Source organism: Mustela lutreola, chromosome 11, assembly GCF_030435805.1.
Source record: "Mustela lutreola isolate mMusLut2 chromosome 11, mMusLut2.pri, whole genome shotgun sequence".
In the NCBI taxonomy this organism is placed as follows: domain Eukaryota; kingdom Metazoa; phylum Chordata; class Mammalia; order Carnivora; family Mustelidae; genus Mustela; species Mustela lutreola.
In genome coordinates, this window is record NC_081300.1 from 97,318,071 (window position 1) to 97,345,383 (window position 27,313).

Here is a 27,313-nt window from a genome sequence, read left to right on the forward strand (position 1 = left end):
CCTCGGTCCCTTCGCCTGTGAAGTGGCCGTCGTGACCTGGTATGGTTTCAAGGGAACGGTGCACCCACAGGGGCTGGGACGGAGCAGACCCCTTGCCCCTGTCCCTTGCCACACAGGTGGGTGGGGTCGGGGAGGCCAAGGGGCAGGGAGTCACAGACAGGCTCACCATGTGCTATGTGTCTAGTGCATTCAATCTTCAATTTCACAGAGGGGAAGCCGAGGCACAGAAGGCGCAGGCAACTTCCCCAAGGCCACACAATCTGGTTGCGGAGCCCCTGCTCTTGACTGCCCCAGAGGCCCAAGGTCCCGAGTGCCTGGGACAAGCTCGAGCCAGCTGAGGCCCCAGCACTGCTGTGCAGAGAGAAGACCCTAGCCCCTTGGGTACCCAGCTCCCACCCAGCTCCCGATGTCCCCACTTTACAGATGGAAAGACTGATCCCTCAGAAGAGGAAGGAGCTGTTCTTCGTTCCCGCCTCACCTGGGAGATGGCACTCATTTGCCTCTCGAGGACGCTGGGGTGCTTAGTGGAGGAGATGAGGGGCGGTGGGTTGGAGATGGTGGGTGGGCGCGGCAGCACGGGCCGGACACTGTCGTGGAGGCCCAGGGGCAGTGGGTGACCTGCAGGGCACACATCTGTCCACCACAGGGCCCCAGCAGTGGCCGTGGCCCAAATGCCCCTACCCCAGGCACCTCCCTGTCCACACGTGCCCCTGCTGTTCCTCCCGTCTCTGTCCTGATGAGCCCCTGTGTCCTCAGTTCAGATGTCACACCTCAGGGAAGCTCCCCCCTGGCCCAGCCCCGCCCCCCCCTCGGGCCCAGACCCGCTCCCCCGTTGCAACTTTACCCAAACCTCCCCTCCCCCCAGTGACAGCCCATCCCCCTCACAGGGACCGAAGGATCTTTCTAATAAGTCTACGGGCTCACATCCTCCCCACCACGCTGGAACCTTCCATGGCTCCCCAGTGCTCCCAGAATCAAGTCTTAACCTCTGACGTGGGCCTTCTGGTTCACCTGACCTGGTGCTTGTGGTCTCCCCAGGCTTTTCTTTCCGCCTGTCCCTCCTCCAGCTCTAAGCCACTGGTAGAACACAGCCCCCACTCTAGAGCTGCCCCTCCCCAGCACGAGCACCTCCTATGACTCCCTAGTGCCAGCGGCCCTGGTCTTATTCCTGCCCATTTCTCAACTCTCCATAGACCTCCTTCTCTCCTTTCACTGACCAGACCATCCCTCCTGCTGGGTCCCAGCGGGCTCGAAGCTCCTTCTGCACACGGCTCCAAACCACTGCAAGGAGCTGGCACCCAGTGACCCAGCGTGGCGCCTGAGGAGCCCAAGCTTGGGCCAAGCTACTCACCAGGTGGGGCGTAGGAGAAGGCCGAGGGGTCAGGGGCATGCGGGGAGGCCTTGATCACCTCACGAGGGGCCACAGGGAAGGGCAGGCCTGACGTCCAGCACGGGGGCTCCGCGGGCAGCTTCTGGCCCTCGGGGGCAAAGGCTGGGAAGAATACGGGCTTCTCTGCTGAGGGGACGAGGGAGGGCAGTCAGCCAAACTTGGCCCCCCTCGGGCACGCAGTGGCCCTGCCATGCCTGCTCAAACAAGGCCCTCCTGTGCCCACAGCACTGGCCTTGGGCAAGGATGGGGTCCCGGCCAACAGGAATAGGGGTCTGCGTTGGGAGCTGGCCCCACCCTGAGCCCTGAGCCCTCATGATCCTAGGGAGCTTCTAAGTCCCAGGGTGCCAGGCAAGCAAGGCGCCCGGACAGAGCTTCAATGCAGGGGTTGGCAACCGGAGGCACGGGGCCCGCCGCCCGTGGACTTGTCTACGGCAGAGCTGAGCAGCGGCCGCAGAGAATGGCTGGTCCACAAAGTCTGCAGTATTTACTGTCTGGCTCTTTCTAGAAAAAGCTGGTTGGCCGCTGCACAGCGAGGAAGGCTTGCTATGATCCATATGCCCTGGCCGGAGGGAGGGGTGGCCGAAGGTCCAGACGCTCGGGAGAACCACCCCCAAGGCAGCCGTCTATCGGACAGGGACGATGTGCCGGGCACTGTGCTAAGCGCCCCCCACGGGCACGGACCCCAGGAGGCTCCTTAGTAAGCTCGTGCGAAACAGACTGCTGCCAGCGCTGCCGTACGGGGGGGAAACGGAGGTACAGACACACGGTGGCACACTCTAAGGTCACCAGCAAGTACCTGGCTCAGTCAGGACCTGACTGCTCGCCGGCCTGTGCAGCTCAGATCACACAGCGGCAGGGTAGCGCCGTCCCCTGCCCAGGCTGCCCACAGACTGGCACTTCCCAAGGGCACAGGTGCCAACTTGCTCATCCTCGCTGCACCTGGAGCGGCACTGCTGCCATCCCCGTTTTTCAGATGGGAAAACTGAGGCCAGGAGAGGGGAAGTCATCCGGTCAAAGGCCCACAAAGGCGGGCAAGGGAGGGAGCCTGGAGCCCAGGCAGTCAGGCTACAGGCTGCCGTCCGAGCCTTCACTGGGCGCTCTGCCCTCAGGAGGGTGAACGACAGCTGGCCCCAGATTCTCAGGCCTGGAGGACACCCTGTGGCCAGGGCCAGAGGCGAGGGGCTCGGGTCTGTCGTCATGCTGTTCTCCTGCCCACCTCCCACTCTACTGAAATCGGCCTCCAGCTCGGAACCTCTCCCTTGAGAACTGGCTGGAAGACCAGTCCCAAGAGAGAGAACTGGCTGAGAAGTTGGGCAGGAGGCACAACTTGGAAACGCCAGAACTCTCTAGGCCCTGGGACAAGAATAGCAGGCAGGTGTCATCTCTTGGGCCACCTCCAGATGACAGAGAGAAGCTCTGACAGCCCCCGGAGCTATGGCAGCCAAGTGTTCGCATCGATTAGTGATGCCTGCTGTGGGCACAGCCGGTGGCCGGGGAGGCGTGCGTGCTCCAGATTCTCTCCCCCCACCCAGAAGAGACCAAGGTCCCCCTGAACCTGTGCCCTGCTGAAGTGGGTAGCCCGCAGGAGAGGGTCATGGGGCAGGGAATCCTCCCCACCCCGGGCCTGGGCTTATCCGGCTATCCAGTCTGTGTGCTGCAGCCCCACTCGGGCTGCGGTGGGCGGGGGTGGGCTCCGGGGCTGGAAGGGAAATCTGGGGTTGGGCCAGGCTGGGCAGGAGGCCGAGAGCCTGGAGAGACAACCTGTTCCTCCAGCTGTCCCCAGGGGAGCTGAGGGACCGGCTTGGCTGAGCTACTCCCTGCAGGAGCCAGGCAGCAGGGAAGGCTCCCACAAGACCAGCGAGGTAGTGCTGGATGTCAGGTTCCCACGTGTGCCCACAAGAAAAGCACACAGTGCCTGCTGCCCGGTGCACCGTCTGCGGCGGGGAGCCGTTCCAGGAAACAGCACAACCCGAGGCCAGACTCAGAAACCACTGGTGTTGGCTTCCTTCCTTCCAGGACAGGGTCTATGACCTATCCCAGCAGGCCCTGGCGAGCCCTGTGTGGTGCCCAGCCACCCACGGACAGCAAGCACAGCCCTGCTCAGGTCTGACGCGGCTGGAGCTGCTTGGGCCCCTAACAGCACCGCACAGCCAACCCCTGGGCTGATGCCCCAAAGCCGGAGCCAGAACCCGCTCTTGCCCGGTGAATCCCACCCCCGTCACAGGCTGTCCTGGCCCCAGTAGGGGGGCCAGCCGGGTCCTGAGAGCAGACAGCCAGCCCGGCCTCACCCTGCCTCTGCCTCTGATGCAAACTCCTCGCACACCTCCACCTCACAGTCGCCACGCAGTCCAGGCTGGCACCACGGTGGTCAGGAATGGCACTGTGGCCTCCTCCATCTGCCCACAACTCCCTGGAGCCTTTACTCCTCAACAATGACCGGAGAGAGAGAGAGAGAGATCTTTCCAAAATGGAATTAGATTCTCTGCCACAAGACAAACACATCAAGGCTCCTCCTGAAAAGGCTTCTTCCATACCTGAGACAATATCCACATGGTACCATGGCCTACAAGGCCCTAAGCAATCATGCACCATTTCCCTCTCTGATTCTCTATCCTACCCTCTCCCCAGCCACAGCGACCTTCTGGCAACCCCCCAAACACATCAAACTACCCCAGGGCCTTTGCACATGCTCTTTCCTCTGCTTGGAAAGCCCTTCCCCAGATCTTCCCGTGACTGAGTCATCATCTCCACAGAGACAGCTCCTCTGAGCCTCTCTTCACCCTGCTTTGCTCTTCAACTGTGCGAACTAACCTAAAGTCATCCTGCTTTCTTATGCGCATGCCCTGGCTTAGGGTCCTTCTCAGTCACATGAAGAGTTCCCTGACTCAAGGACTTCGTCCTGCTCACTGCTGCATTCCCAGGCCCTAGCCCAGCACGAGAGCATCACAGGTGTTCAACACATGTCCTGGTCCAGGGGCCTAAAGCCAGCCCGTGTGTGGGCCGGGATGTAGGCCTGCCCCTACGGGTGGCATCTGACACTTCCTGCGGCAGGTGGGAGCGGCCGCAGGGCGGCGAGGGGGCAGGCTGATTAAATAGGGAATGTCTGGCAGGCCCGTGTCACTTGTGGGAAGCATGCAGCAGTCCTCCTTCAGGGACAGCCCTGTTCTTTGTCCTCAGGCAAGCAGCACCACCCCCGAGGAGGCCTGTGGCCCAGGGCCAGCCTGGCTTTCCAGAGAAGGGCTGCTCTATCCAAGACAGTGCAGGCGGCACTGGCCCCCAGAGCCCACCCCTGTGCTGTGCTGCTCAGGGAGGGTGGGCGGGGGTCCCGCTGCCCTCTGATGCTGAGAGTGGCCGGCAGACACGTAGGCCGGCCCAGCATGGGGAAGTCTCCAGAGGGCCGCTGCCCATCGCTTGTGATGAACACACAGCAGGTGCGATGTGCCAGGCTGCTCTGGGGAGGGGGCCCCTCTGGGGACGCAGGCCTGGAACTTCTCGGGTCCAGCGGGGAACGTGAGGCAGAGGCAGACAATCCAGAGAACAAGAAACCACACCTTGCCTGTCCCCTGACCTTGGCGACAATAAAGCATGCCCTGGGCAGCTGCTCAGAGAATCACCCCCGCAGGCACCCCAGTGAACCCAGCGACCTGGGGCTGGAATAAGGTCAGACTGAGCACTGCAGGGAGCAGTGCTTCCTGCCCAGGTCCCAGAGCTGCTGCCAGCTGGGTGCCAAGGCTTGTCCATGGTTCTGGGAGCTCACAAGTGGGCTGAACCACGGGGAGTCTCAGGCTGAGCCACAGACGGGCTGATGCGCATACACAATGCTCTGAAAATGTTTTTAAGTTGCCAACTGTTGAGAAACGGCCCCTCAGGTGAAAACATGGATTTCTGGCTTCCCCTGAAGCACAACAGGGGCCGTCCTGCTGTGGGGTGACTTGGCTGAAAGCCAGGATGGGCCTACCTCAGAGAGAGCGGGGGTCCTCTGATTCGCCCCGGTCCCTGCCGTGCCCTGCTGTCCCATCTGACTCCTCGGGCCGGCCCATTCTGCCACTCTGCTCGGCGTCTGCAGCAGCTGCATAGACACTCCTGCCCCTCACCCCTGCGGGGCCCCCTACTCACCCTCTTTGTCGGCAGGTGGTGCAGGGCTCCTGCTTTTCCCTCGAGGGCTGCTGCTGGGCTGCTGGGGGGTGTCGTTCTCCGGCTGCAGGGGCTGTGGTGGCGGCGGGGCGGGGGGAGCTGCGTCCTCCCGGGGGGGCTCATGGACTTTGCTGACCTGCTGAGAGAAGCAGGGGGAGGTACATAGCTTCACAGGCTGTCCAGGGGCCACAGAGCTGAGGAACAGCCTTCCGGGCCCCCTAAGCATGACAAGCCGGCCTGAGAGCCAAGGCAGTGAGGTGCCCAAGGGCACATGGCTCGGGGACAGGAGAGCAGGGTTTTCGCACATCCCCAGCTACCCAGTGGGGAGCCCATGCCTGGGCCCTGAGTCTCTGTGGGTCTCAGAGAGATCAGGATTGACAAACGGGACTGCACCCAGCCCTGGGGAGCTAGCAGTGTAGCCGGGGCCGCCCTGTACGCCTCACTCCGAAAGCCCCGGTCAGCTCAGAGCCCCTCAGCCCACAGCCCCCTGCTGCACTTGGGGAAGCCCAGGCACACTTGCTCAGAGAGGGGTGGTTGGCAGCGGCTGGGCCGTGGTGAAGAAAGGGCTCCCCCAAGGGGCCTGGAGATTCTTCTGGGGAGCCCCCCCCAAGGGCCTCCTGTTTAGAGCGAGGCCTTCTCCCCAGGGTGCTGGGACCTGCCGTCCCTGGTCTGGGGGAGCTCTGGAAGACCCCCAGGGGGCGTGGGGGAGCCTCGTGGGTACGGCCACTCTAGGCCCAAAGGCCTGCAGGGGCGCCGGGCCAGGAGGGCAGAAGGCAGCCCTGCAGGCAGCGAGCTCCCTCCTTCGCACACAGCCCCACCCGGCTCCCTGGAGCAGTTCCCGCCTCATCTCCATGGGGATTTCTCCAGGAAACAGGAGGCTGCTGGGAAGGGCTGGGAGGAATGAGGCTGCAGGTGCTGCCCCCCCGCCCCCAGGGGCTGCGCGCCTGCCCTGATCCACTGCCTTCCCGAAGCAGAGTTGAAGGGGGGGGGGGGACACGGCGGCCGCGGCCTTCGTTGGCAGGAGTCCCGGGGTGCGAGAGGGGGCACCTGGGCACTCACAATGGGGGGTATGGCGGCCGCCCGCTGCTTCAGCTGCTTCAGGTCCAGAGGCTTCTGGGGTGAGGCGTTGGCCCTGGTGTCGCCGGTGGGGGTGAGGAGGCTGGGCCGTGGTGACAGCAGCCTGAGGGAGAGGCGAGCGTCAGCCCGGGGGGGCTCACAGCTGGCTCTCCTGGCTCCAGCCCTGCACAACGGGGGCTGGAGGCGCCGCTAGGAGTGAGGCACGTGTCCAGGGCCACCCGGCCCAGGAGACCCACCAGGACTCTGCGGGTGGCGAGCGGGGACAGACGACTCCTCCCTCCGTCCTCCAGGCCCGGAGACCCAGGCCGGGATCAAACACTCGCCTGAGACAGCCCGAGGCAAGCCGAGTCCCAGGGAAGCCCAGCGCAGGAGGCACGAGCCGTTCGGAAGCTGTAGGAACGCGGAAGAATCCACTGGATGAGGGCTCGGCGAGCATCAGACTAGCCATCGCGCACAAGTGAGAGGCTCGGGCGCCAGGGCATGGAGCGGAGTGGACCCCGCTCCCTGGAGGACAGGAGCTGGGTAAACTACCCACGCAACTAGAAATCTCCACCAACTGCAACCTCATGTTGATCGAAGAGCTAAGAGCAGGTAGATTGCAGCTGCTCAGCTGGTACACGGTCTACACCAGCCAGAAGTGTAGGCCTGAGCTGAACCCGGCCTGTAAATGCTTCATTCCCCAAAGCGAGCTCATGTCCACCTGCTGCAGACAGACAGAACGGGGCACCTGAGAGCGGATGCTAGGGGCAGGGTCCCTCCAATGTAGGGCTGCAGTGTCTGAGGCACCTGGGCAGAGCCTGCCCTGTGGGGTGGGGCTCCTGAGGGGTTCATAGATGTCACCTCCTTCAGGAAGTCTTCAGGGATTTCTAGGAACTCCCGAAGTACTGGGCACAGCAACCTGCCACAAACCCCGCCTGGCCCCCCAGTTGGCATGAAGTCTTCAAGGTGGGAGCTCAGTCTGCTGCAGCCTCAAACCCTCGTCCACCCACCAGGGCTGCCAGGTTCCTGCCCAGCTGCTGACTCTCTCCTGCCACCTGTACTTGCTGAACACACAGCAGACCCAGCGCTGTGCCCAGGGGAGCACAAGAGCCCGGCATCCGGTCTCAGCCTGCAGGATGCCGCAGCAGATGACCCAACAGGGTGCACGAGGGCATCAGCCACGGGCTGGGATTCACCCAGAGGGCAAAGCTAAGGCCAGGTCCCCAGAGCCGGAGGATCCTGTGGGCACAGTCCCCACTGTGCTCGGCGATCGCACCAGGTGATGCCCCCTGCAGACTGTAACCCACAGCCACTGCCTTCCAGGCAAGAGCCGTGCTAACCAGGACAGGGCCCACGCCTGTCCGCACCCCCGCAGCTGCTGCCAGACCCCCAGCGATGAGGAACCCGTGCCCCCTTCTGCAGATAGAACCGGGCAGACTCCTGACTTGGGGCCTAGGTGCCCTCTGCTCTCGGTGGCGCGGCCACAAAGCTGTGGCCATGACAGGCTGTCCTGCGGTTACCTGCCTCCTCCCCACATCTGCCACACGCTTGGCTGAGCAGACACAGACACGACGACGCCTGCTGGGGCTGCCTGAGGCGCAGAGGAAGGTCGTCCTGACTTCTCCATGCTCAGCTGGCCTCCATGGTCCTCCCCACCTACTCGCCCTCTCTCCCGCCCTCACCTCTGCACCTCCCCAGACCCTGCTCACCCTCTGCTCCCCAGCTCTGGGGCCTTTCCTGTAGCTGCCGACCCTCCCTGCTCTCCTGCACTCGGGCCCCGGGGCCCAGGCACCCTAACAGGCCTAAGCAGAGACGCCACCAGCTGTCCTCCCGCTCGCCACCTGCCTCAGCGCATACGCCATGCCCGGCCTCCCCTCCCCTCTGCCTCCCAGCACCCTTTTAAACTGACCCACACTTGTAAACGTTAATTTTAAAACGAGCGTGCTTTGGAAGCAGTCCAGCCGTTCCTCTAGAGGCGGAACGCAGTCATCACCCGACCCGGCCATCCGGCTCCTGGGGGTTCGCCCAAGAGAACGGAGAACACAGGCCCACGAGAACAGCCTGTTCACAGAGATCCAAACAGCACCATCGCCACAGCCAACAGGTGCAAACCACACAAGTACCCCCAAACGGGGTCTGTCCACACAACGGACTGCGATCCAGCCATACAGAGGAAGAAGCAGGACCCCCGCTACAATGTGGACGGATCTCGAGAGCCAGAGGCCCGCAGAGAGAAGCCAAACGCGACGGGCTGAAGGGCACGGGGTTTCTTTCTGGGGTGCCAGAGAAGCACCCCAGAGTTCAATGGCAGTGATGGCGGCACACCTCTGGGGACAGATTAACATCCACTCCCCCGTACGCTGTGTGGCTGGACTATATAGTCGGTGAAAGACAGAAATAAAGAACGTACTATACGCTAGCCAGGAGACCAAGAGTTTGATTAACTGTACTGCTTCCATGAACGGCGAAATGCCGTATTTTATGGGTGTTCAGAAATACAAAACTACGACAAGACACAAGTATTAAAGTTAAAAAGGAACATTTCCTTATAACACATAGAAAGCAAAGTCTTTGCCAGGGAACTAGGGCCTTCCCCTTGGGCCAGGGCCCTGCCTTGGTTTCCCCACAGCTCCTCGCCCAGGGAGGGACCAGTTCCATTAGAGAGCAGGGCAGCAGGGACTGCCCCTCACACGCTCTCAGCAGGCCCCTATTTGGGGCACACCCAGAGACCCTTCCCAAGTGTCCCACGGAGGGAGGCAGGAGCTCGGTTCACAGGAGGCCTCCTGATGCCCACCTGCCCACTTGCTGTAAGAGACCAGCTTCCAAGAGCAAGGGTCTGGGTTCAAGTCCTTGACCAGCCTCAGCGACTGGACCCTGAAAGGAGCAGGACTCCCAACTTCCCTCGTTCCGGCCCCCACAGCGGGTGAGCGCTGCCTCCAGGAGCCCTCCTCAGGGGCCGCCCTGCCTCTGTGCTCTTTCCTTTGTTTTCTTGGAAGACAGCCGCTTTTATTTTCCTCTCTGGAGTCCCAGGGGGAAGGGGAGGGGCTCTCGGAGCCTGGCACCAGGCATGTGACCCAGGAGGAGAGGGGAAGCTGGCAAGGCGGCTGGGAGCGGCTCAGGGCTCAGGCTCCCAGTTCAGAGCCCACCTTCCGCTATAGGACAGAACCACCGTGCCTCGGTTTCCTCATCTGTAAAGTGGGCATGAGAACAGCCAGCCCTGCCCTCCCAGGACAGCTCTGTGGGTGGAACAAGGGGCAGCACAGGAAGCACGGACAGCAGCACCTGGGACTGAGCGGGTCAGGTGATCTTCCCATCACTGCGGGTTTTCTTCCCACACTGGAGGGCCAGGGCTGGGGGAGAGGGATGGGCAATGGGGGACTGGGGACGCCCTGGGTCTGGACACCCTCTCTGCTAAGCACCTCCCTTGGCTTCCCTATGATCATCAGGCTCCGATCATCCTTGCTGCCACGCATGGGGCTGGAGGGTGAGGGAAGGCTGGTTATGAACCGTGTCTGCATAGACATGGTTCTGCTGCTTCCTGTGAGGCCAGGTCCCGGCCCGCCTGTCACCTCCTCTCCTGCCCTCTCCCTCGTTCTGCTCTGCCACAGGCCTCTCTGCCTTCCACTGAACATTAGCTCATGTAGCCACAGGGCCTTTGCACCGGTTGCTCCTCCCACATCTCCCACTATAGGCTCTGATGACCCTCCCATGCCACCTCCTCAGAGAGGCCTCCCTGACTGCCCCTGCATGGCCTCTGCCTGGCGCCCGTACTCTTCCCATCACCCAGTTATGTTCCCATTGGGATCCCAATGGGATCAGGGCTCATCTGTTCTGCTCCCAGCATCCCTCGCACGTAGAAGAGCCCCTGGCAAACACCGGTGCCCAGTCAATCATTTACGGAATAAAGAAATAAAAGGGAAAGTGCTGCTGGGGTTCTTTCAGAATTTCCGGGGCACAGGGGAAGAAGCCACACTCCAGCCCACTCTCGGAGCAAACCTCCAGTGTTCCTAAAGCAGCTCGGCAGGCAGCTAACCATTCACGGAGCACCTAGCATGTGTGGGCCTGGCCCCAGGCTGCAGTTTATGTTGTGACGTCCATTATGCTCACGGGAAGCCTGAAAGTGGGGACCCCACACCCATCTCAGAGAATACAGAGGCCCAGGGAAAGGGGCTTTCTGGGGTCTCAGCCCCGCCAGAAAGTGCCCAGGCACCCTCTCTGGAAACTGGGACAGAGGAGGCCAGGCGAGCTCAAGGCTTAGCCATCAAAGCCACCATCTCTGGTTGTCAGCCAAGAAAACTCCCAAGCAGAGCTGCCTGGCAGAAGGTGATGGAGAGGCAAAGCAGAATACGATTTCTCTCTCCAAAGGTCGTCAGCAGGGGCTGCAACAAGATGCACCCTGGGCCCGTCCAGGGACGCCCAGCTCACCACACCGGGGCTGCCCAGTGGGAAGGAGGGTGGTGGGCGGCCGGCCAGGCCCCGGGGTCGTGCAGGGGCCCACCCGTCCCGCCAGCCCTTCCGGGAGGCCCTGGCTGCCAGGGCCTGCTCTGACACATCTTGCCTGCGCGGCTGTGGCTGGTGGGGAGAGGGGGTGGCAGGCGGCCAGCCAGGAAGAGGTCAGCAAGCTGGCCCAAGTCCAGCCTGGCTCCGAGGGCGGGGGACCAGCCTCGGTCACACAGGGCGTGACAGACCAGGTGTCCTGACTCCCAGCCCAGGGCTGCTGCTCCCCAGGGATCGAATGCTGGACGTTCAGGCAGGAAGAGTGGATAGAGCCAGATCCAGCTGGGGGAGGAAAGGACACGTCCCTGGGTGGGGCTGTTGGGGGAGAGAGGGAGGCTGCAAGTAGCCTTTGGGGCTTCAGGCCTGGCCGGAGGGATCCCGGGGGCTAGCGGGGCTCAGCTCAGCCTTCCCCAGTCCCCAGTCTTGGGCAGAGGCCATGTGAACCCAGGAGGCTGCTTATCAGCATGGTTGCCCCATGAGCTCAGCGCTCTTCCCGCTAGGAGCAGAAACCCGTTTCCATGACTCCGTCCCTGTGGCCAGCAGGAGCAGGGTGGGGAGCCGCCCGCCCTGACCCCGTTCCCCAGGCACAAAGAATGAGCGGAGCAGCCGGTCCCTGGCCGGGGGCCCTTCCCGGAGGATCGGGCCCCCGTGCGTACTGTTCCCCAAGGCAAGGAGCTCAGGACCCCCCGAGCCCTCAGAAGCCTGTGGCCGGGCCTTTGCTGGTCACGGAGCCATCCAGCAGGCTACCTCTGACACGACGGGGTGAGGCTCCTGCCAGCAGGGGCGCCCGGGGAACCCCAGACACACAAAACACGGCTCACTTCCTTTTGTGGAGGAAGACCCAAAGAGCTCTGGATGAATCCAACTTTCACATGAAATGTTCTAGAACTTGCCATTTTAACATGCCCCAAGGTGAATCACGGGGCAGAGGAAAGGCTCTGGAGTGAACTCTGCTATTTGAAAGTCAGATTTTCCTCCCTCTCACTCTGCCCAGAACTTTTCCGAGACAGGAGAGGAGAGACAACAGACCGCACTGCTTTTAGTCAAAATAAAAACGACCCGCCTGCCTCACTAGAAAACATTCCTCCAGCGTCCAGATGTGGGTGGGAGCGGGTCTCTGCACCTCTGCCCTCAGCCAGCCCCAACTCAGGGGTATGAGCTTTGGTTCTGGCCAGGAGTTTTAGGGGCCTCAACCGTCAGTCAAAATCCAATGCTCCAGGGGCTCGGAGAGGAGGTGGGGTTGGGCACCTCACCCCAGGAGCAAAGACAAAGGTAAGAAAGGAGGAACACAGCTCAGAGATGGGGGCACCCAAACAGGACGGCACGGGGGTCCCCCCAGGCCAGCCCCGAGAGCAGCCTCAACGGCTCAGTCAACTTGAGCCAGGACAGTGGCCTCCCAGTTCCAGCACCCAGACCCTTGGCGGAGGGGACACAAGTCCCCAGGGGTCTCAGCAGTGTGTTACACGGGCAGGCCCGCACCACTGTCTGCAGGGACACGGCAGCTATCTCCCGGTGCCTCTCTGACCCCCACTGACGTCCCCGCGTTGGCGGTCAGCTGTTTTCTGAGCCCGAGTCACACCCAGCTGAGCGGGGCACTCCCCTGAGAACGGACTGCAGCCCCGACCTAGCCCGGCCTGCTCACCCTCAGCGGCTACAGGACTCCGCTTGAATCACACAGGCTGTCTCCCGCCCCCGGGCCTTGGCACCTGCCGCCCCCCACCCCGAGCCATCGAACGTGCTCAAGCCCAAACAGCCCGGGACCCATGAATGTGACCTAATTTGGAAACGGGCTCTTTACAGACATGATCAAGTTAAGATGGGATCATCAGGGTGGAGCCGAATCCAGTGACGGAGTCCTCATGAGAAAAAGAACTCAGGGCTCGGGGTCACACAGGAAAATGTCCCGTAAAGACGGAGGAGTAAGAGCCTTTGGGGACAGGGGGCAGGGACCTGGCCACACCCGCACACCTGCAGCCACCCGGTCTGGAGGGCTTCGTGCCACGGCCCCAGGGAGCCAACCCCGCTGCCTGGCACGCGCCCCTTGCAGACCGGTCCGCCGGCTGCGCCCTTCCATGTCCAGCCACGCTCCGAGGGCGGGCACCCAGTCGGCTGCTGTGCGGCTGCCCGGGTGCCGGCTGCCGAGGACGAAGCTGCCACCTGCTCCGCCCACTCACCTGTTCTTGTCACCTCCCTCGGGCTCGTCCACCTCGTCTGCGCTGCAGGTGGCACTGGAGTCGCTGTCCTGGGGGGCTGCCGCACCCTTGGCCGTGGGAGCTTTGGCCCCGGGGCCGCCGCCCTCCTTCTTCTCCACCTTGAGGGCCCCCTCGGGCGCGGCCTCGGCACTGGCCTCGGCGCCCGCCTTGCCCTTGTCGGGCCCCTCCTCCGCGGCCTCCTCTTTGCACTCGCTCTTGACGGGCTCCGTGGGGGGCACCTCGCCGGGCTCTTCTGTCTTGCCCACGTCCACAGCCAGCTCTTGGGCCACAGGGGGCTTCTGCTCCTCCCCCGCCACCGCCAGGGTGGCCGCGGCATCGTCCTCCTCCTTCTCCTCCTTGGGGACCACAGGAGGGGGTGCGGTGGGCGACACAGGTGCTGGCGGGGGCGTGGGCGGGCGGGCGGCTTCGGGGGCCGGGGTGGGCTCGGGGGCGGTCAGCGCGTCCTCTGGCGGAGGGGTGGGTGGCTCAGGGGGTGGCACGTCGGGGCCCGGGCCGGGCGGGGGCTTGGGCCCGTTCTGCCCCGTGTCCTTGGCGGCCTCGGTGCGGGGGGAGGGGATGCTCTCGGTGTCAGAGCTGTTGTTGACTGCGGCTGTGAGGGGGAGAGAGGGGCAGGGTGAGTGGTGCCGGGGGGCTCAGGCATAGACCTGGACCTGCCCATCCCAGCTCCGGGGCCCAAAACAGGATGCCCTGAGTGGCCCCACAGCCGGACACCCCAACGGCCCTGAGGCTCCCACACACATGGGCAGCCGGCCCCTCCCCGGTCCTAGGGCCCTGCCCTCCCCCCGCCACCTGCTCCCCATGCTGGCCCTGGTGCCCAGCCACCTCACTGACTTCCAGCCCCTGGGGTCACTGGCACCCCTATGTGGCCAGGGCCGAGGGCTCTCATCTAAGCTCCAGAGCTGGCTGTGCCCAAGCCAGAAGCCCAGCCAAGGAAACACAGGTTCCCTTTGGGCCTTGCTCTCCCCATCTGCAGAGTGGGCAAGCAGATCCTGGCTCACAGGGGGAGTAAGCCAGGGTGTCGGCAAACTCTGAGCAGCCCGAGGGGAAAGCGTCCCGTCCGGCGGCATCCCCCGCCAGAGGCCCACACAGCCCCGCACCTGGCAGGTGCACAGGGAAGTGGTAACCAAGTGACTGTGAACATGCGTCCAGATGAAGGGTGAGGGCAGCTAGCCTCCCACCTGGCTCTTCAGCCTTAAAAACACTCCCGTCACTACTCTGGGTCTCAATTTCCCCCATTTTGTGTAAAATGGGGACAAAGTGAAAAGCCCTGCACTTGCTGTTGGGAAATCAAACAAGGTGCAAGTCACAGACAAGAACACTGGTGAAAATCAACAGAACGGTGAAGCCGAGTGTACAGATCTGCAAGCGTGAGACAGGGAACAGCATGGGGAACAGACACCACACAGGGAAGGCGGACAGAGGCACCAGCAGCACAAATGTTGGCACTCACAGAAGCATGCTCACGGAAGTGCGCCCCTCGCTGAGGACAGGTGCCCTCAGGATGCCCCTGACCCCAGCACAGCCCTACCCCAACCTCCCCGCCAACCGCCGCCAGGCCAGCCGGCCACACTCGTACCTGGGCCACTGCATTCCCCTCTGGGCACCTCGCTCCCAGAGGTGTGTAAGGCTGGAAGGAAGCGAGAGAAGGATTAGAAGCAAGGCAGCAGGAGCAGCAGGTGGCAGAGAGGAGGTGGCCGGGGGGCGAGCAACGGGGGACCTGTGGCCCTCATCTCGGAGCGACGTGCCCTTTCCCTTCAGAACCACGGGTGACCTGCAGCGGCCTCGGCCAGCAACAGGGCGGTGCAGGGTGACGAGCCAGTCCCGCCCACTCCTGGGTGTCCTTGGACAAGTCACTGGCCTTCTTTGGACCTGAGTTCCCAGGACAGAGGTGGGGATGTAGACCTCAGAGGTGGGCAGGGCGGAAGGAGCAGCCTTTGTGGCCCTGGATCCCATCCCACCGCTCAGCCCCAGAGCCGGGTGGGCAGGGAGCCGCCATGGCCCTGGACCAAGGCCCCCTTCGGCCCCAGCTGCCCAGGGTTCATCTCTGCCTGGATGCAGCAAGGCACTTGCTGCCCGCCCCCTGGAGGGGTCTGCCATACTGCTGGCGCTGGTCGGGCTTTCTAGAAGGTTCCATGAGCGCAACCTCAGGCCCTAACCCGGAACCTCTCTGACCTCCCCCTTCCTGGTCACAAGGCACAGAATTACACAGCAAAAGCTGGCTGGACCGGCCAACTCCAACTCCACCAGTTACGGGACACCCCGTGAGAGCAGTTCTCCTCTCCCTGGGCCTCGGTTTTCCAAAACTCATCCATGTGATGGGAGTATCACCCTGTGCCTTTGTGCCGGATTTTCTAGCCCACTGCACAGGACCCATTCAGAGCCATCAGGTGGTCACAGAGCCTCAGCTCTGCCAGACCAGCCCTCCCCCTCCCTCTCCCCCGCCCGGCACAGAACGTCCCTCCACCACCCCCACTGTGGGATGTGAGCCCTACAATGACGGGGAGTTCACTACCACACAGTTCTCCTACTGGGCAGTGTCTGTTCTGGTCTTAATGCTGAGCCGAAGTCTGGCTTCCCTCTTCTCCCACCAAGGCTGCATCCTATCCACAGAAAGAGCTGGGAGAGTGTTACTGGGTTTCTGCTTCCTTCTCTTTTTCTGGCTATAAATTCAGGACCCAGAAAACAAGGGCAGAGGGATTTGTGGTGCTCACTCAGACGCTGGCCAGGCCTCTCCCCAACTTGGACTGGAGAGACCCAGAGCAGCAAGGGGGCCAGACTCTATCCCCAGCTTGAGGCAACAGCAACCGCACGGCCCAATTCTCTGTTCTCAACCGGGAAGTGAGGTTCAGGCCCGAGAAGGCACTGGGGGCTGGCAGGGCTCGAATTTATTGGCAGGCCTGGTTTGAGGAGCCAGGAGGGGACTCTGTCCTTTCTTAACCATGCTGGCAGAAGCTTGGGAGTTTGAATGCAGAGGCAGGCAGACGGGGGACAAGGAAGGCACCCTAGGCAGGGGCAGGAGGAAAGAGGGTTCCGTTCGCCAGGAACACGAGGGCCCAAATGGGGCAGCCCTGGGGAGGAAGGGAACAGGGGAGGCACAAGTGTTCAGCTAAGTTAGGGGTTGGGGTCTTTGGGGACATCGTGCCATGGGGGACAGGTACAGACCCATGTAATTTATCACCCAAATTGAAGCATTTGGGAGTAATACCATCATCGCCACCATCACCATTGTCATGACCATCACCATCACCACCAACACCACAATCACCATCACCATCCCCACCACCACCATCATCACCACAACCATCACCATCATCACCACCATCACCACCACCAACACCATCATCACCCACATCATCACCATCACCATCACCATCGCCATCGCCACCATCGCCACCGACACCACAACCATCATCACCCACATCATCACCATCACCATCACCATCGCCATCGCCACCATCGCCACCGACACCATCTCCATCACCAGCACCACGCTCCCCGTCCAAGGCAGTTCAGGCCTCTTTCCAGCAGGGCCCGACACTCTCGGGGCGGGTCAGTTCCTGTCCCTCACCTTCCGCCTCCTCCGCCGTCTCCTCCTCGTTCCCGCTCGCGCCCGATGCCTCCATCTCCTCATCCTCCACCACCGGCGGGAAGGCAGCCTCCTCACTGGCGGCGGCTGGGGTTTTCTTCTTCTTCCTACGTGCATTCCTCTCCTTCTCCTAGGGCACAGGGACAGCAGCAGTCACAGCCTGGGCCTGGGCTGTCAGCCCGGGGACTCCCTGTGCCCGGGGCCTCGTCACAGGTGCGGTGGACGGTGATCCCAGCCGAGTGGCCACGAGGCGACCTTCCCCCCTCGCGCCCCACCGGCCAAGCGTGCCAGGGGCTATTTTTACTGAGGCCTTTATCCCGCCTTCAAGTCCCAGATGCGTGTAGGGCGCAGCCTGGCCGGTCAGTTGCCCTGACATCCTTCTGGGACAGGCGAGGAAGGGCTGTTTCTGCCTACAGGCCCCCTGTGACTGGTCCAGCCCCTCGGACGACCCCAGGCAGAGCAGCGACCAGATGTCCCGGAGGACACTGGGCCAGGCGCAGTCACTACGTGGGGAGCCAGTGACGGAGGGAAACTTCCTTGCCTGTCACCTCTGCCTCTCACTGAGCCCTGGCAGACAGGACTGGTTGGGGAACCTCATCATTTCACTCCCCCAGTCCTTCCAGGACACCTCCTGCACGCCAGGACAGCCTCGGGGCTGAAGACACACAATGAATGAGGCAGACAAGGTCCCTGCCCACAGAGGTCTTCTAGTCGGGACCAACAAACAACATTTCACTTAATTAGAGACTCAGAGGTGGGGACATGAGCCAGATCAAAACAGACAGGGTGGGGGTTAGACAGACACGGAAGGCTTCTCGGAGGAGGTGACCTCTGAGCCGAGTAGGAGCACAGAGAGAGAGAGCCGGCCAGGTGAAGCCCTTGGAGGTTGGTGGTCCAGGTAGAGGGAAGTGCGAGTACAGACCCCCGAGGTGGGGCCCAGCTCAGTGTGCACAGGAGCAGAAAGAAGGCTCCCACAGCGGAGACTTGCACGGCTCTCCACAGGGCACCCTGGTCCCCGGAAGCCCGGCTCCTTCACTCACGGGGCCAGATGCCCATCCCCCAGCTTGGGTGCAAGCTTCTCCCTCCTGGTTGGCAACTGCTGTCTTTGCACCTCCCTGGGCGGGGTGCCGAGGTTTGGAGCACATCTGCCGGCTACTAACTGGCTGACCGAGGGGGTGGCCTCTGAGGCTCAAACACACAGTTGGCAGAGTTGGGGGTACGTGTGATGGCGGAGTGCTAGGGTCTCAAGGCAACCAGGGACTCCCGGAGGCAGTGGACTGGTTCCCAAGAGGGGATGACACGCCCCGATGCAACTGCTGTGACAGGAGGGTCCCAGCCCGAGCCTTCAGGATCTCCAAGGAAGGAAGTAGAACCTGTGGCGACCTCAGACACGCCAAGAGCCTCAGTGAAGCCCCTTGCACGGGCCCAGGGATGGTCCCCCCAGAATCCATGACTTCCCAAAACTCTGAATGTGACCTTATTTGGAAATGAGCTCTTTGCAAATGTAATTAGTTCAGATGAGGTCATAGGAGATTAGGGCGGACCCTGAGTCCAGTACGACTGGTGTCCTTATAAGAAGAGGGGGAATCCGGACGCAGAGGCACACAGAAGCACATAGGGAGTAATGTGTCCAGCAGCCAAGGAACATCCAGCATGACCGGCCGCCCTCAGCAGCTAGAGGAGCAAGGCAGGCTTCTCCCCGGAGCCTCCGGAGGGAGCAGGGCCCTATAGACACCTCCATTTCAGATTTTTGCTTCCAGATTGTGAGAGAATGCTTTTCTATTGTTTTCAGTCACCTAGTTTGTGGTCCTTTGGTACAGGAAACAGGAAACCAACGCACCTCCCCTCCACCAATCCCCTGGCCCCCTGGAGAAAGCCCCCCACCCCAAACTCTCGGGGCAAATGGCCGGCATGCTCCAGGCGCCGGCAGGGTCGGCCCGCCCCAGGCCCTCACTATGGCTGGGCTGGGAACAGGCCTCAGGGGGTCCCCAAGCCCCAGCCCCAGCCTGGGAGTGGGATCACTTCCTGTCCTGCCTTCTTCCCGAGCAAACGGGGGTCCTCTGAGCGTAGCCACTCAGAACGCGTGGAGGAAAAGGAAAATGTTTGCCCGTTAGTCACGGTTTCCGTCACCAACAGGCCAGGGCCATAGCCCCGCCCTGCCGAATGTCCCCTGGCCACTGTGGGAACGCCCAGCTCTGCCACGCCCCCCACCCCCCCACCGCCCGCCTCCAGGGGCTGGCCCAGCCCTGCCCCCAACCCCAAGCTTCTCCCAGAGGCCCAGCTGGAGCCCACGAGGCGCGAGAAAGTTGTGTGGCGTGTGGGTTCTGTGGGTGCGGCTGAGGGATCCCCCTTCTTCCCCAATCTATTTTTAGCAGACAGGGACTCACTCCTGTGCTTGGGCTGGGTGAGGCAGGCGAGATCTGCCGCTGGGGCGGGGGCGGGGCAGCGGTTGGGTGGGACTCCACAGTGCTGGGAGCCTGGCAGGGAACCGGGGCTCCTGGGGGTCTGGCCGGGATGTGCATCTTCTGGGGACTCAAGGCCAAGCCGGGCAAGTATGATGTCAACATTCGAATCCCAACATGGGGTCTGAGAGGCTGGGACTTTCTGAGTGTCTGAGGAATTACACCGAATCCTTCCACATGTGGCCCTGTACCCCCAGAATCGGGAGGGGTGTGCGGAACAGGAGATGCTGGCAAGACAGGTATGATTGCAGCTGCTGTTTATTGAGTACTTACTATGTGCCCGGGTGTTTTCCTGGATTGAGGCAACGGAGACACACCGCTGCTCTATAAGCCAGAATACGCTGCCCGTGCTTCAAACCTTCCAGGGGCTCCCTGAAACCCTTGATAGAAAACCCCAATAGTCCCCCCTCCATACAGCCCTGCATGGTCTGGACCTCACCCACCTCTCCAAAATGTTTGTCCACCTCTGCCCTCTTCGGACATCCTGCTACAAACACACTGGCCTCCTTGTGCAAACATGCTTACAGGGCCCTTGGCCACAGGGCCTTTGCACTGGTCATTCCTCTGCCTTGACCTCCTTCTTGTAGACACGTGACTCACTTCCTCACCTCAATCTGGACTTCGTTCAGACCCCACCTCCTCAGAAAGATTTTCCCTATTACTCTGTCGAAATCAGCTAATCCTTCGCCCTCCTATCAATCACTCTCTACTATATACCTCACGTTATCACCTTCAGACCAGAATGTTCATCTGTCCCTTGAACAGGAATTAGCCCCTGAAGGGCCAGCACCCTTGTTCTCTGCTTTGTCCCCAGCCTACCTGAAACAGGGCCTGTCACCTACAGTGCAGGTGCTCTGTAACAGTTTCTTTAAAGATTTTAGTTATTTATTTATTTGACAGACAGAAATCACAGGTAGGCAGAGAGGCAGGCAGAGAGAGAGAGGAAAGCAGGCTCCGTGCTGAGCAGAGAGCCCGATGTGGGGCTCGATCCCAGGACCCTGGGATCATGACCCGAGCTGAAGGCAGAGGCCTTAACCCACTGAGCCACCCAAGTGCCCCGTAACAGTTTCTTTAGATGAATGAACTTGATAGACAAATACACTGGCTCAGAGAGGCAAAGACGCTTTCCTGAGATCACACAGCTCATGAGTCGAGTAGCTCACATTTGAATGCAGGTCAGGTTTAAGCACTTTGTTGTCCAGACCGTGTCCCCCTCCAGGCCTATGCGGCCTTGGACAGAGGAGACAACAGAAGGAAACAAGGCAAAGCAAGGCCTGGGCTGAGACAGACAGAGACAGAGAAACACGGAAGCTGAGCCCCAGGGCCTGGATTCACAGATGGGAGAAAAGGGTAACCTTCGGCCATAAGGAGGGGGAGGAAAACCTCGGAGAAGTCACTAATGCCAAATGTTACATAAGTCTGGGACATGCGCGTCTGCCCACCCAATCCTGCTTCCTGCTGACTTCGCCCCATGGCCTCGCTCGGGCCAGGCCTGGTGTAAAGCAAGAGGGGACACCCACTGACCCTCTGCTTCCTCGGCTCCTTCCTGCACTGGACAAAGGTGACATGTCTTTCTGAGCTCCAGACGGGGCCTGGCCAATGGCCTGAGGAGGCTGACCCCGCTTCAGGATTTATAAGGACCTAGAGCTTCCTCCTGGAGACCAGAGAGGGCCGGGGAGGGGTGGGAGGCAGAGGTCATGGAGTTCAGTAGCATCTTGTGAGGCCTACTTGCATACTCCAGTGACGGGGAACTCACCCCCGCAGCTTGGGTGGCCAGTCGGGATGGATGGACTCAGGCTGAGCCCAACTTCCTGTGACGGGTCCCTGTTATGTGTTCACTGTGCTTCCTCCATCGCTCCTTCAAGGTCAGCTGGGAACAAGAACCAGCCCCACGCTCCCAAACTGCCTTTTCTCACCAAAGCACGTGGTCAGCAAGGTTCACCCTCTGTAGGCCCCAGAACACGGCCTGCTGGCCCCGTCTCCTGGTCCAACACACTTGGTCCATGGCTCCCCCAGCAAGACCATGCTCTGCTGAGTCCTGTGTGAGCTACGTCTAGGGGAGGGCAGGCCCACGAAGGGATGCTCCACAGACCCGAGTTCAAATCCCCTCCGTGGTCTCCTGGCCCCATCACCCACCAGTGCTCAGGGTCAGGCGACAAGAAGGCCGACCTCCTCCATCAGCTACCGCTACACCTCTCTTAGACCAGCACAACCCACCCGGAGCCCAGCGCTGGCAGACGGCTTCCCGCCGTCCACTCCAGGAATGCCCAGCTTCTCCACCCAGCAGGAACAGCCCACGCACACTGCCCGCCAGGCGCACGGCAGGCGCTCAGGAGAGGCTTACTGAGTGCACAGCAAGGACAAGGCCTGGCCCCGGGCGCGGCCCCCACCTCACAAAGGACTGCTCTGCTCCCCACAAGCCTGACCGTGGGTCCTAGCCTTACCTTCACTTTACAGAGGACACTGAGCCCGAGTGGGGAGGCTGTGTTCCCGTGGGTGCCATCGGCCCCCTCTAGCTCAGAGCCCTGCTCTCCGCCATCCTGCTAGGCTGCCTTTCAGATGAAAGACACTAACTGACCCAATCAATCCATCCGTCGACCGTTCAATCACTCAGCCAGTCGAGGAGTGGCGGCACTCCGTATACAGCACATATCCGGGGCACGCGAGATCCCAGCCACTGGGAATCTGGCGGCCACGAGAGCCACCGAAGTCATAGCTCTCAGCTACAGGGTGTTCACAACGCGCCAGGCCCTGTTCCAGGCCCTTCCATCCACCCACTCAGGTGAGTGTCCTGACAGCCCTCCAAGGGGGCCCCTAGTACTGCCCCCACTGCAGAGCTGGGAAAACGGCACACAGAGAGGGCAAGCCACTTGCCCGTGGTCACACAGCTAGTAAGCAGCAAGACCTGGATTAGACTCCGGGTCTCTTGGGCCAGAGTCCCCGCAACGGCTGCTCCTGCACACAGCCTCTGAGAGAACGCCTCCCACGCCCCCGAGAAAAAAAGGGGGTGAGTGGCTTTGAGACAAAATTCCACCACTGCTGCTCCCAGCACCACCAGTGGGAGCAGACAGGGCGGCCACCGCTCGCACAGCACTCCCCCGGGGCAAGCACGCGGCTCCCCAAAAGTGGTAACTCATTCAGTCCTCACCAGGGGTCTCGGGGTAAGGGCCACTATTCCCCCACTTCACAGATGGGGAACTGAGGCTTGGGGGGGCGGATAAAGCTGCCACCCACGGAGCACACAGGTGCCCCATGATCAAGCTGGGACCGGACTCCCCTCTCACCCCTGAGCCTGCGCTGCACCATGCACTGGGGGTCTCTGGCCCTCCTACCCGCGCTCTCAAGTCCCGGGGTCCCAGGGGGCACAGCAGGACGGTGCCATGAGGGAGTCCGGGAGGGCAGGCCAACCACCTGGGCTATGGCCAGGTTTGCATCCATGCTGGCTGGGAGGGGCTGAGGGAGGAGGAGGGAAAAGGGGGGAGGAAGAGGAGGAGAGGGAGCAGGAAGACCTCCTCCCGTGCCCGGGCCTGGGCCCGCTGGGACCACCCTCCCCCCAAGTTAATTCCTAGCTGGGGTCCACAGACGCTGCCTCCCTCCCAGCCCGCGGCCCCTCCCAGCTGCTGCTCTGCGGGATTTCAACAGGCCTTGAAGACGGGTGCTCTGTACTCCAGGCCTCCCTGCGTCTTCCTCCCGGTGGACACCAGAATCCTAGAAAATCTAGGGAAAAAGGAGAGCACCAGGGAGCACTGCCAGAAGCTCAAGGAGCATCAGGGACCATCTGAAGAGCACACAGGGAAGGCAAAGGTGGTCTGGCCTCACCAGACGCGACTGGGAACAGGAGACAGATAGGAGCTCAACCCAAAACTGAGGGGCGGCCTCAGCGCTGCCCACCGGAGCTGGACACGATGTCTCCTGGCCTCGAACAGCCCACAGCTGCTTAGACACTTGATTCAGTAAGATCCCGCCCTGGGCGGCCGGGGACAGTGCACTTAAAATCTGTGTGGCGCTTGAGCACAGTTCAAGCGAGGCAAGTCTGCCCCCGCCTGCCGGCCACGCTGCGTGCCTCAGTGGTGTGCGCACCCCCCTGGGCTTCGTGGGGACAGCAATTCAGCGCTGCCTCCCAGGACAGGCTGCACGTGCTCTATACCCCGCAGCAGGCAGCCTGATCTGCGGGAGGGGGCAGCGATGCAGCCTGGTGACCAAAGCATGGGTCCCTGGGTCATACAGGTGTGGGTTCAAACCCCAAGTCCGCTGTTGATGAGCCTGACTGAGCCTCGGTTTCCCCAGATCTGTAACGGTGACAGTGCATGGTAGGGGCATGGAGTCAGGGACGGAGGAACAGAACGGGGCCGGGAAAGAAAGGAGGTGGAAGGAAAGAGGCTGTCCCCAAAGGCCCTCCCTTCACAGTATCAGCCACGAAGGAAGCGGTTCTCTCCGCAGAGACCATTTACAATCTCAGCGAGGGCTCCTGGCTCCTCTGGAGGCCAGAGGGCAGCAGGAGGCGCCAGGAGGCCAGGGCCAGGCCTGCTGCTCCCTGACCAGTCCTTCCTTCCCTGAGGCAGCCCTAAGACCATGAGGTCAAATGGTGGTGGTGGGGGGGGGTTGGAGGGAAGACACTCACTTGGGGTTCATCTGCCCCTGGACCTTTGTTCCACTTGGGGTTCATCTGCCCCTGGACCTTTGTTCCAGTGCACTGACAGCCACAGGCCTCGCTGAGGCGGGGCCCGACCCACCATGCTCCTTCCCGCACACACCCAGGAGAGCAAGGGAGCCGAGGTGGGGCACTGGGAGGGTAATCCTGGTACACGGGGCCGTCCCAGTGCCCCCGAGGGGATTATGGCACAGACGGACTGCAGCCAGGCCATGGGGACTGCGAAGCACCTGCTCCTGGCCCAAAGTGCCCAGGGCACAGCCCCCACACGAGGCCGGGACCGGCGGAACGGCATGTGTGTGTGTGTGTGTGTGTGTGTGTGTGTGTGTCCGGGGCTGGGGGCGGGACGCTCACCATCTTCAGCTTGTGCTGCTGCAGGATCTCATCCAGGTTCTGCCTCTTCTTGTAGTTGAAGTAGAAGTTCTTACACTGAGACACGGTCTTGGAGCCCACCATCCGAGCGATGGCCGACCAGTTCCGGCCGTGTTCCAGAAGACCTGTGGAGGGAGAGGAACCGGTGACAGGAGGCAAGGGCCTGTGCCCACGGCCTGGAGCCCCAGGTTGAAAATGCTCTGAATCCAGGCACAAGGCTCCCGGCTCCAGAAGCAGACGGGGGTGGGGTGGGGTGCCGGGGGCTGGGGGACACAGGGGCCTAGCTACCACACCTCCCCAACCAGGCTACAGGGGCAAAAGGCCCTGGCTCCTGGAACCGACAGGGGCAGGGGGTGCTCGCCCCAGGTGCACCCCCGCCAAGGCCACGGTCGAGGATTCCAGGGGTGAGGGGCTGAGGTCTGGGGCTTGGACCCCGCCCAGGCCCCCACCTCTCTCGCCTCCCCTGGCTGTCATGACCTAGCACTGACACTCCCTCACAGCTGCAGAGGCGGCCTCGGGCCTCGGGAGACAGGGCTGTTTTCCGGCCGCACCGGGCCAGAGCCAGAGAAAAGAAAGGAACGTATGAGCGGGGAGGGAGGGTGGGGTTGGGGTGGGCGTGAGCTGGAGCCCGGAGCCTCTTCATGCAGGTTAACTGGGTACCTCTGGGGCCTGAGGCCGTCACGGGCTTGGGGCCCATAGGGCTGATTCAAGGGACGGGAGTAGACTTGCCCCCCCAAACACAGCCCCCTCCCCCATCGCTAAGAGCGTCTCATAGCCTCGCCGACCCCTGCTATGGGGAGAAATCCCCAGGAACTGGCAGACTCCACGTCAAACCCACCTAGGTTGGAGAAAGTTCTCTCCAGACCCACAAACTCAGGCCAGAGCTACACCCCCACCCCCACTCCACACCCCATTCTAGCTCCAATGCCGTGAACCCCAGGCTCCACGAAAACGCAGTCCCCCGCACGCAGAAGCTGCACCTGGGAAGCCTGGCCCCAGGTCTCAGTCCATCTGCCCACGGAGCTCCTGGCACACACGGGCACGCCACACACATCTCTCTGTACCCCATGTGGCCAGGTCAGCTGGAGCGGGCAGGGCCGGCCACTTCCCAGGGGCTGCTGGAGGGACAGGAGGCAGGCTCCCGACCCCTGAGGGCTGTGGGGCAGGACGGGGCCCCCACAAGGGCAGCAGGCACAAAACCTGAGTCACGCTGCTGGGAACACAGCAGCCTCTGAGCCCCAGAGCTAGACTATCACGGCAAACGAAAGATTTCCCATAACGAAGTTTGAGGCCATTTTCCTTGAATCAAATCAAGCTGCAAGCAGGAGGGCTCGGATTGCGATTTTGCAGGGGTGCGGGAGCCCGAGGGCCGGACAGTCTGCGTGCTGGCATCCTCCGTCATTCATCTGCTCGTCCACCCACCCTCACACGTGCCACCGGCGCGCTGCATACGAGGCTCTCGTGAAAACAGAACTACAACAGGCGCAACACGGGCAAGCCGCCACAGCCGGCGGCCGAGGGACCCGGAGTTTGCAGAACCCCTGAGACGAGGTTCAGGACTGCTCTCCCATCACCAGCGCAGGGATGGGGGGGTGGGGGGGGACGGGCTCAAGGGGCCACAGCCATTCGCGAGCTCGTGGGGACAGACCAAGGGCAGAGTGGAAGAGGGGACCCAGGTTTTCCGCTCTCCTGCCTCCGGCCCCGTGTGCCAGCCTGACAGGCCACCTGCTCCCCCGCGGAGGCTACGGGCCACGTGGCGCCACAGCGGGCTCCTCAGGGTTCCTCAAGGACAGGCACGCAGGGGCGGGCTGGGGCTTGGGATCAAGTGTCACCCAGCCCCCTGACCTTTCCCTCCGCCTGCGCCAGCAGCAGCTGCCACTTCCACAGAACCTGGCGGAGGACGACGGGACGCGAGTTTATTTATATTTCCCCAGCCGGGGCCAAGGGAGCCCAGGCAAACACGTCGGGCCGGAACCCTGGGCGGGAGAGGGCGGGTCTCCCATCTGGGCCTGATGGTGCGGTGGGGGGGGGGGGTGGATAGGAAGAGCAAGGAGGACCCGGAGGGTGGCTGGACCCCAGAGAGGCTGACATTTCCAAACTCAACGCATAAATAAGGAGGTGGTTTGGAGGCTGGCGGGGGCCTCAGGGTCCTAATGAACTCCACTTGTGGCCGCAGCAACCGCGGGAGTTGACGAGGGTGACAGGGTCACCCAGCCCTTCCCAAAACCGAGCGGTGACTCCAGGAGGAGCCCTGGACAGGGGAGTCCAGAAGCCCTGCCTGGGAAGTGCTGTGTGGTATCAGCCGCCCACTCTGTTCTCTGAGCCTCGGTTTCCTGACAGCTACATGAGAGGCTGGGGTGAGTGTCCTCATGTCGCTGGCCAGGGCCCCCTTCTGGTTCCTGTTCCCTAGGCTGAGGGTGCTGGGCACAGGGACAAGCGCTTCAGACCTCACCGAGCCTTGCAGACCACCTAAACTCGACCCAGCTGAAAGCCCCCCAGCCCCCATCCAGCTAGAGGGAGCGCCTCTGAGCATGCACCAGCCAAGACCCCCCCCCCCCCCCCGCCAGCCTGCCCCAAGCTGACAGAGGTCCTGCCCTCCCTCCCCTGACAGCCCCAGCCTGACAGCCAGAAAGGCGCGGTGGGGGGTGGGGGGGTGGGGAGAAGGGGTCCCAAGGGAAGGGGTGGGGATGGGGTCCCTCGGGCACAGAACTCCTGCGTCCCCTGCCTGCCGGCCACAGCCAGGTCCCTGTCACCGGTACCCAACGCCACCCCAAGCCCCTCCTGGGGCCTCACTCACATCCTCTCATCTGCGTCTCCCCCTCGGCCAAGTTTTCCGGAAACATACGGCTTGGAGGATGCTCCAGGGAGTGGAGCTGGGAGCCGCGGGCTGGGAGGCGGGAGGCTGGGCGGCCGCGGTGCCGGCTCCGCGAGGCTTGTGGCTGGAGCAGGCTT

General features: G+C 62.4%; 1 protein-coding gene across 23 annotated transcripts in view; it reads right to left on the reverse strand.

Moving 5' to 3' along the window:
* The window catches only part of NCOR2 (nuclear receptor corepressor 2), a 206,078-nt gene that overhangs the window by 26,906 nt on the left and 151,859 nt on the right, over positions 1 to 27,313 (reverse strand). For 15 of the 23 annotated variants that reach the window (XM_059139520.1, XM_059139524.1, XM_059139529.1 and 12 more), the window contains 8 exons: positions 24,344 to 24,486; positions 16,859 to 17,006; positions 14,867 to 14,917; positions 13,252 to 13,879; positions 6,584 to 6,704; positions 5,507 to 5,663; positions 1,352 to 1,516; positions 479 to 618 (listed from right to left, as the gene is read on the reverse strand). In XM_059139520.1, coding sequence (XP_058995503.1) covers positions 479 to 618; positions 1,352 to 1,516; positions 5,507 to 5,663; positions 6,584 to 6,704; positions 13,252 to 13,879; positions 14,867 to 14,917; positions 16,859 to 17,006; positions 24,344 to 24,486 — 1,553 coding nt within the window. The remainder of the gene's footprint in view (positions 1 to 478; positions 619 to 1,351; positions 1,517 to 5,506; positions 5,664 to 6,583; positions 6,705 to 13,251; positions 13,880 to 14,866; positions 14,918 to 16,858; positions 17,007 to 24,343; positions 24,487 to 27,313) is intronic. The other 8 variants (XM_059139540.1, XM_059139541.1, XM_059139537.1 and 5 more) reach the window with 3 other exon arrangements.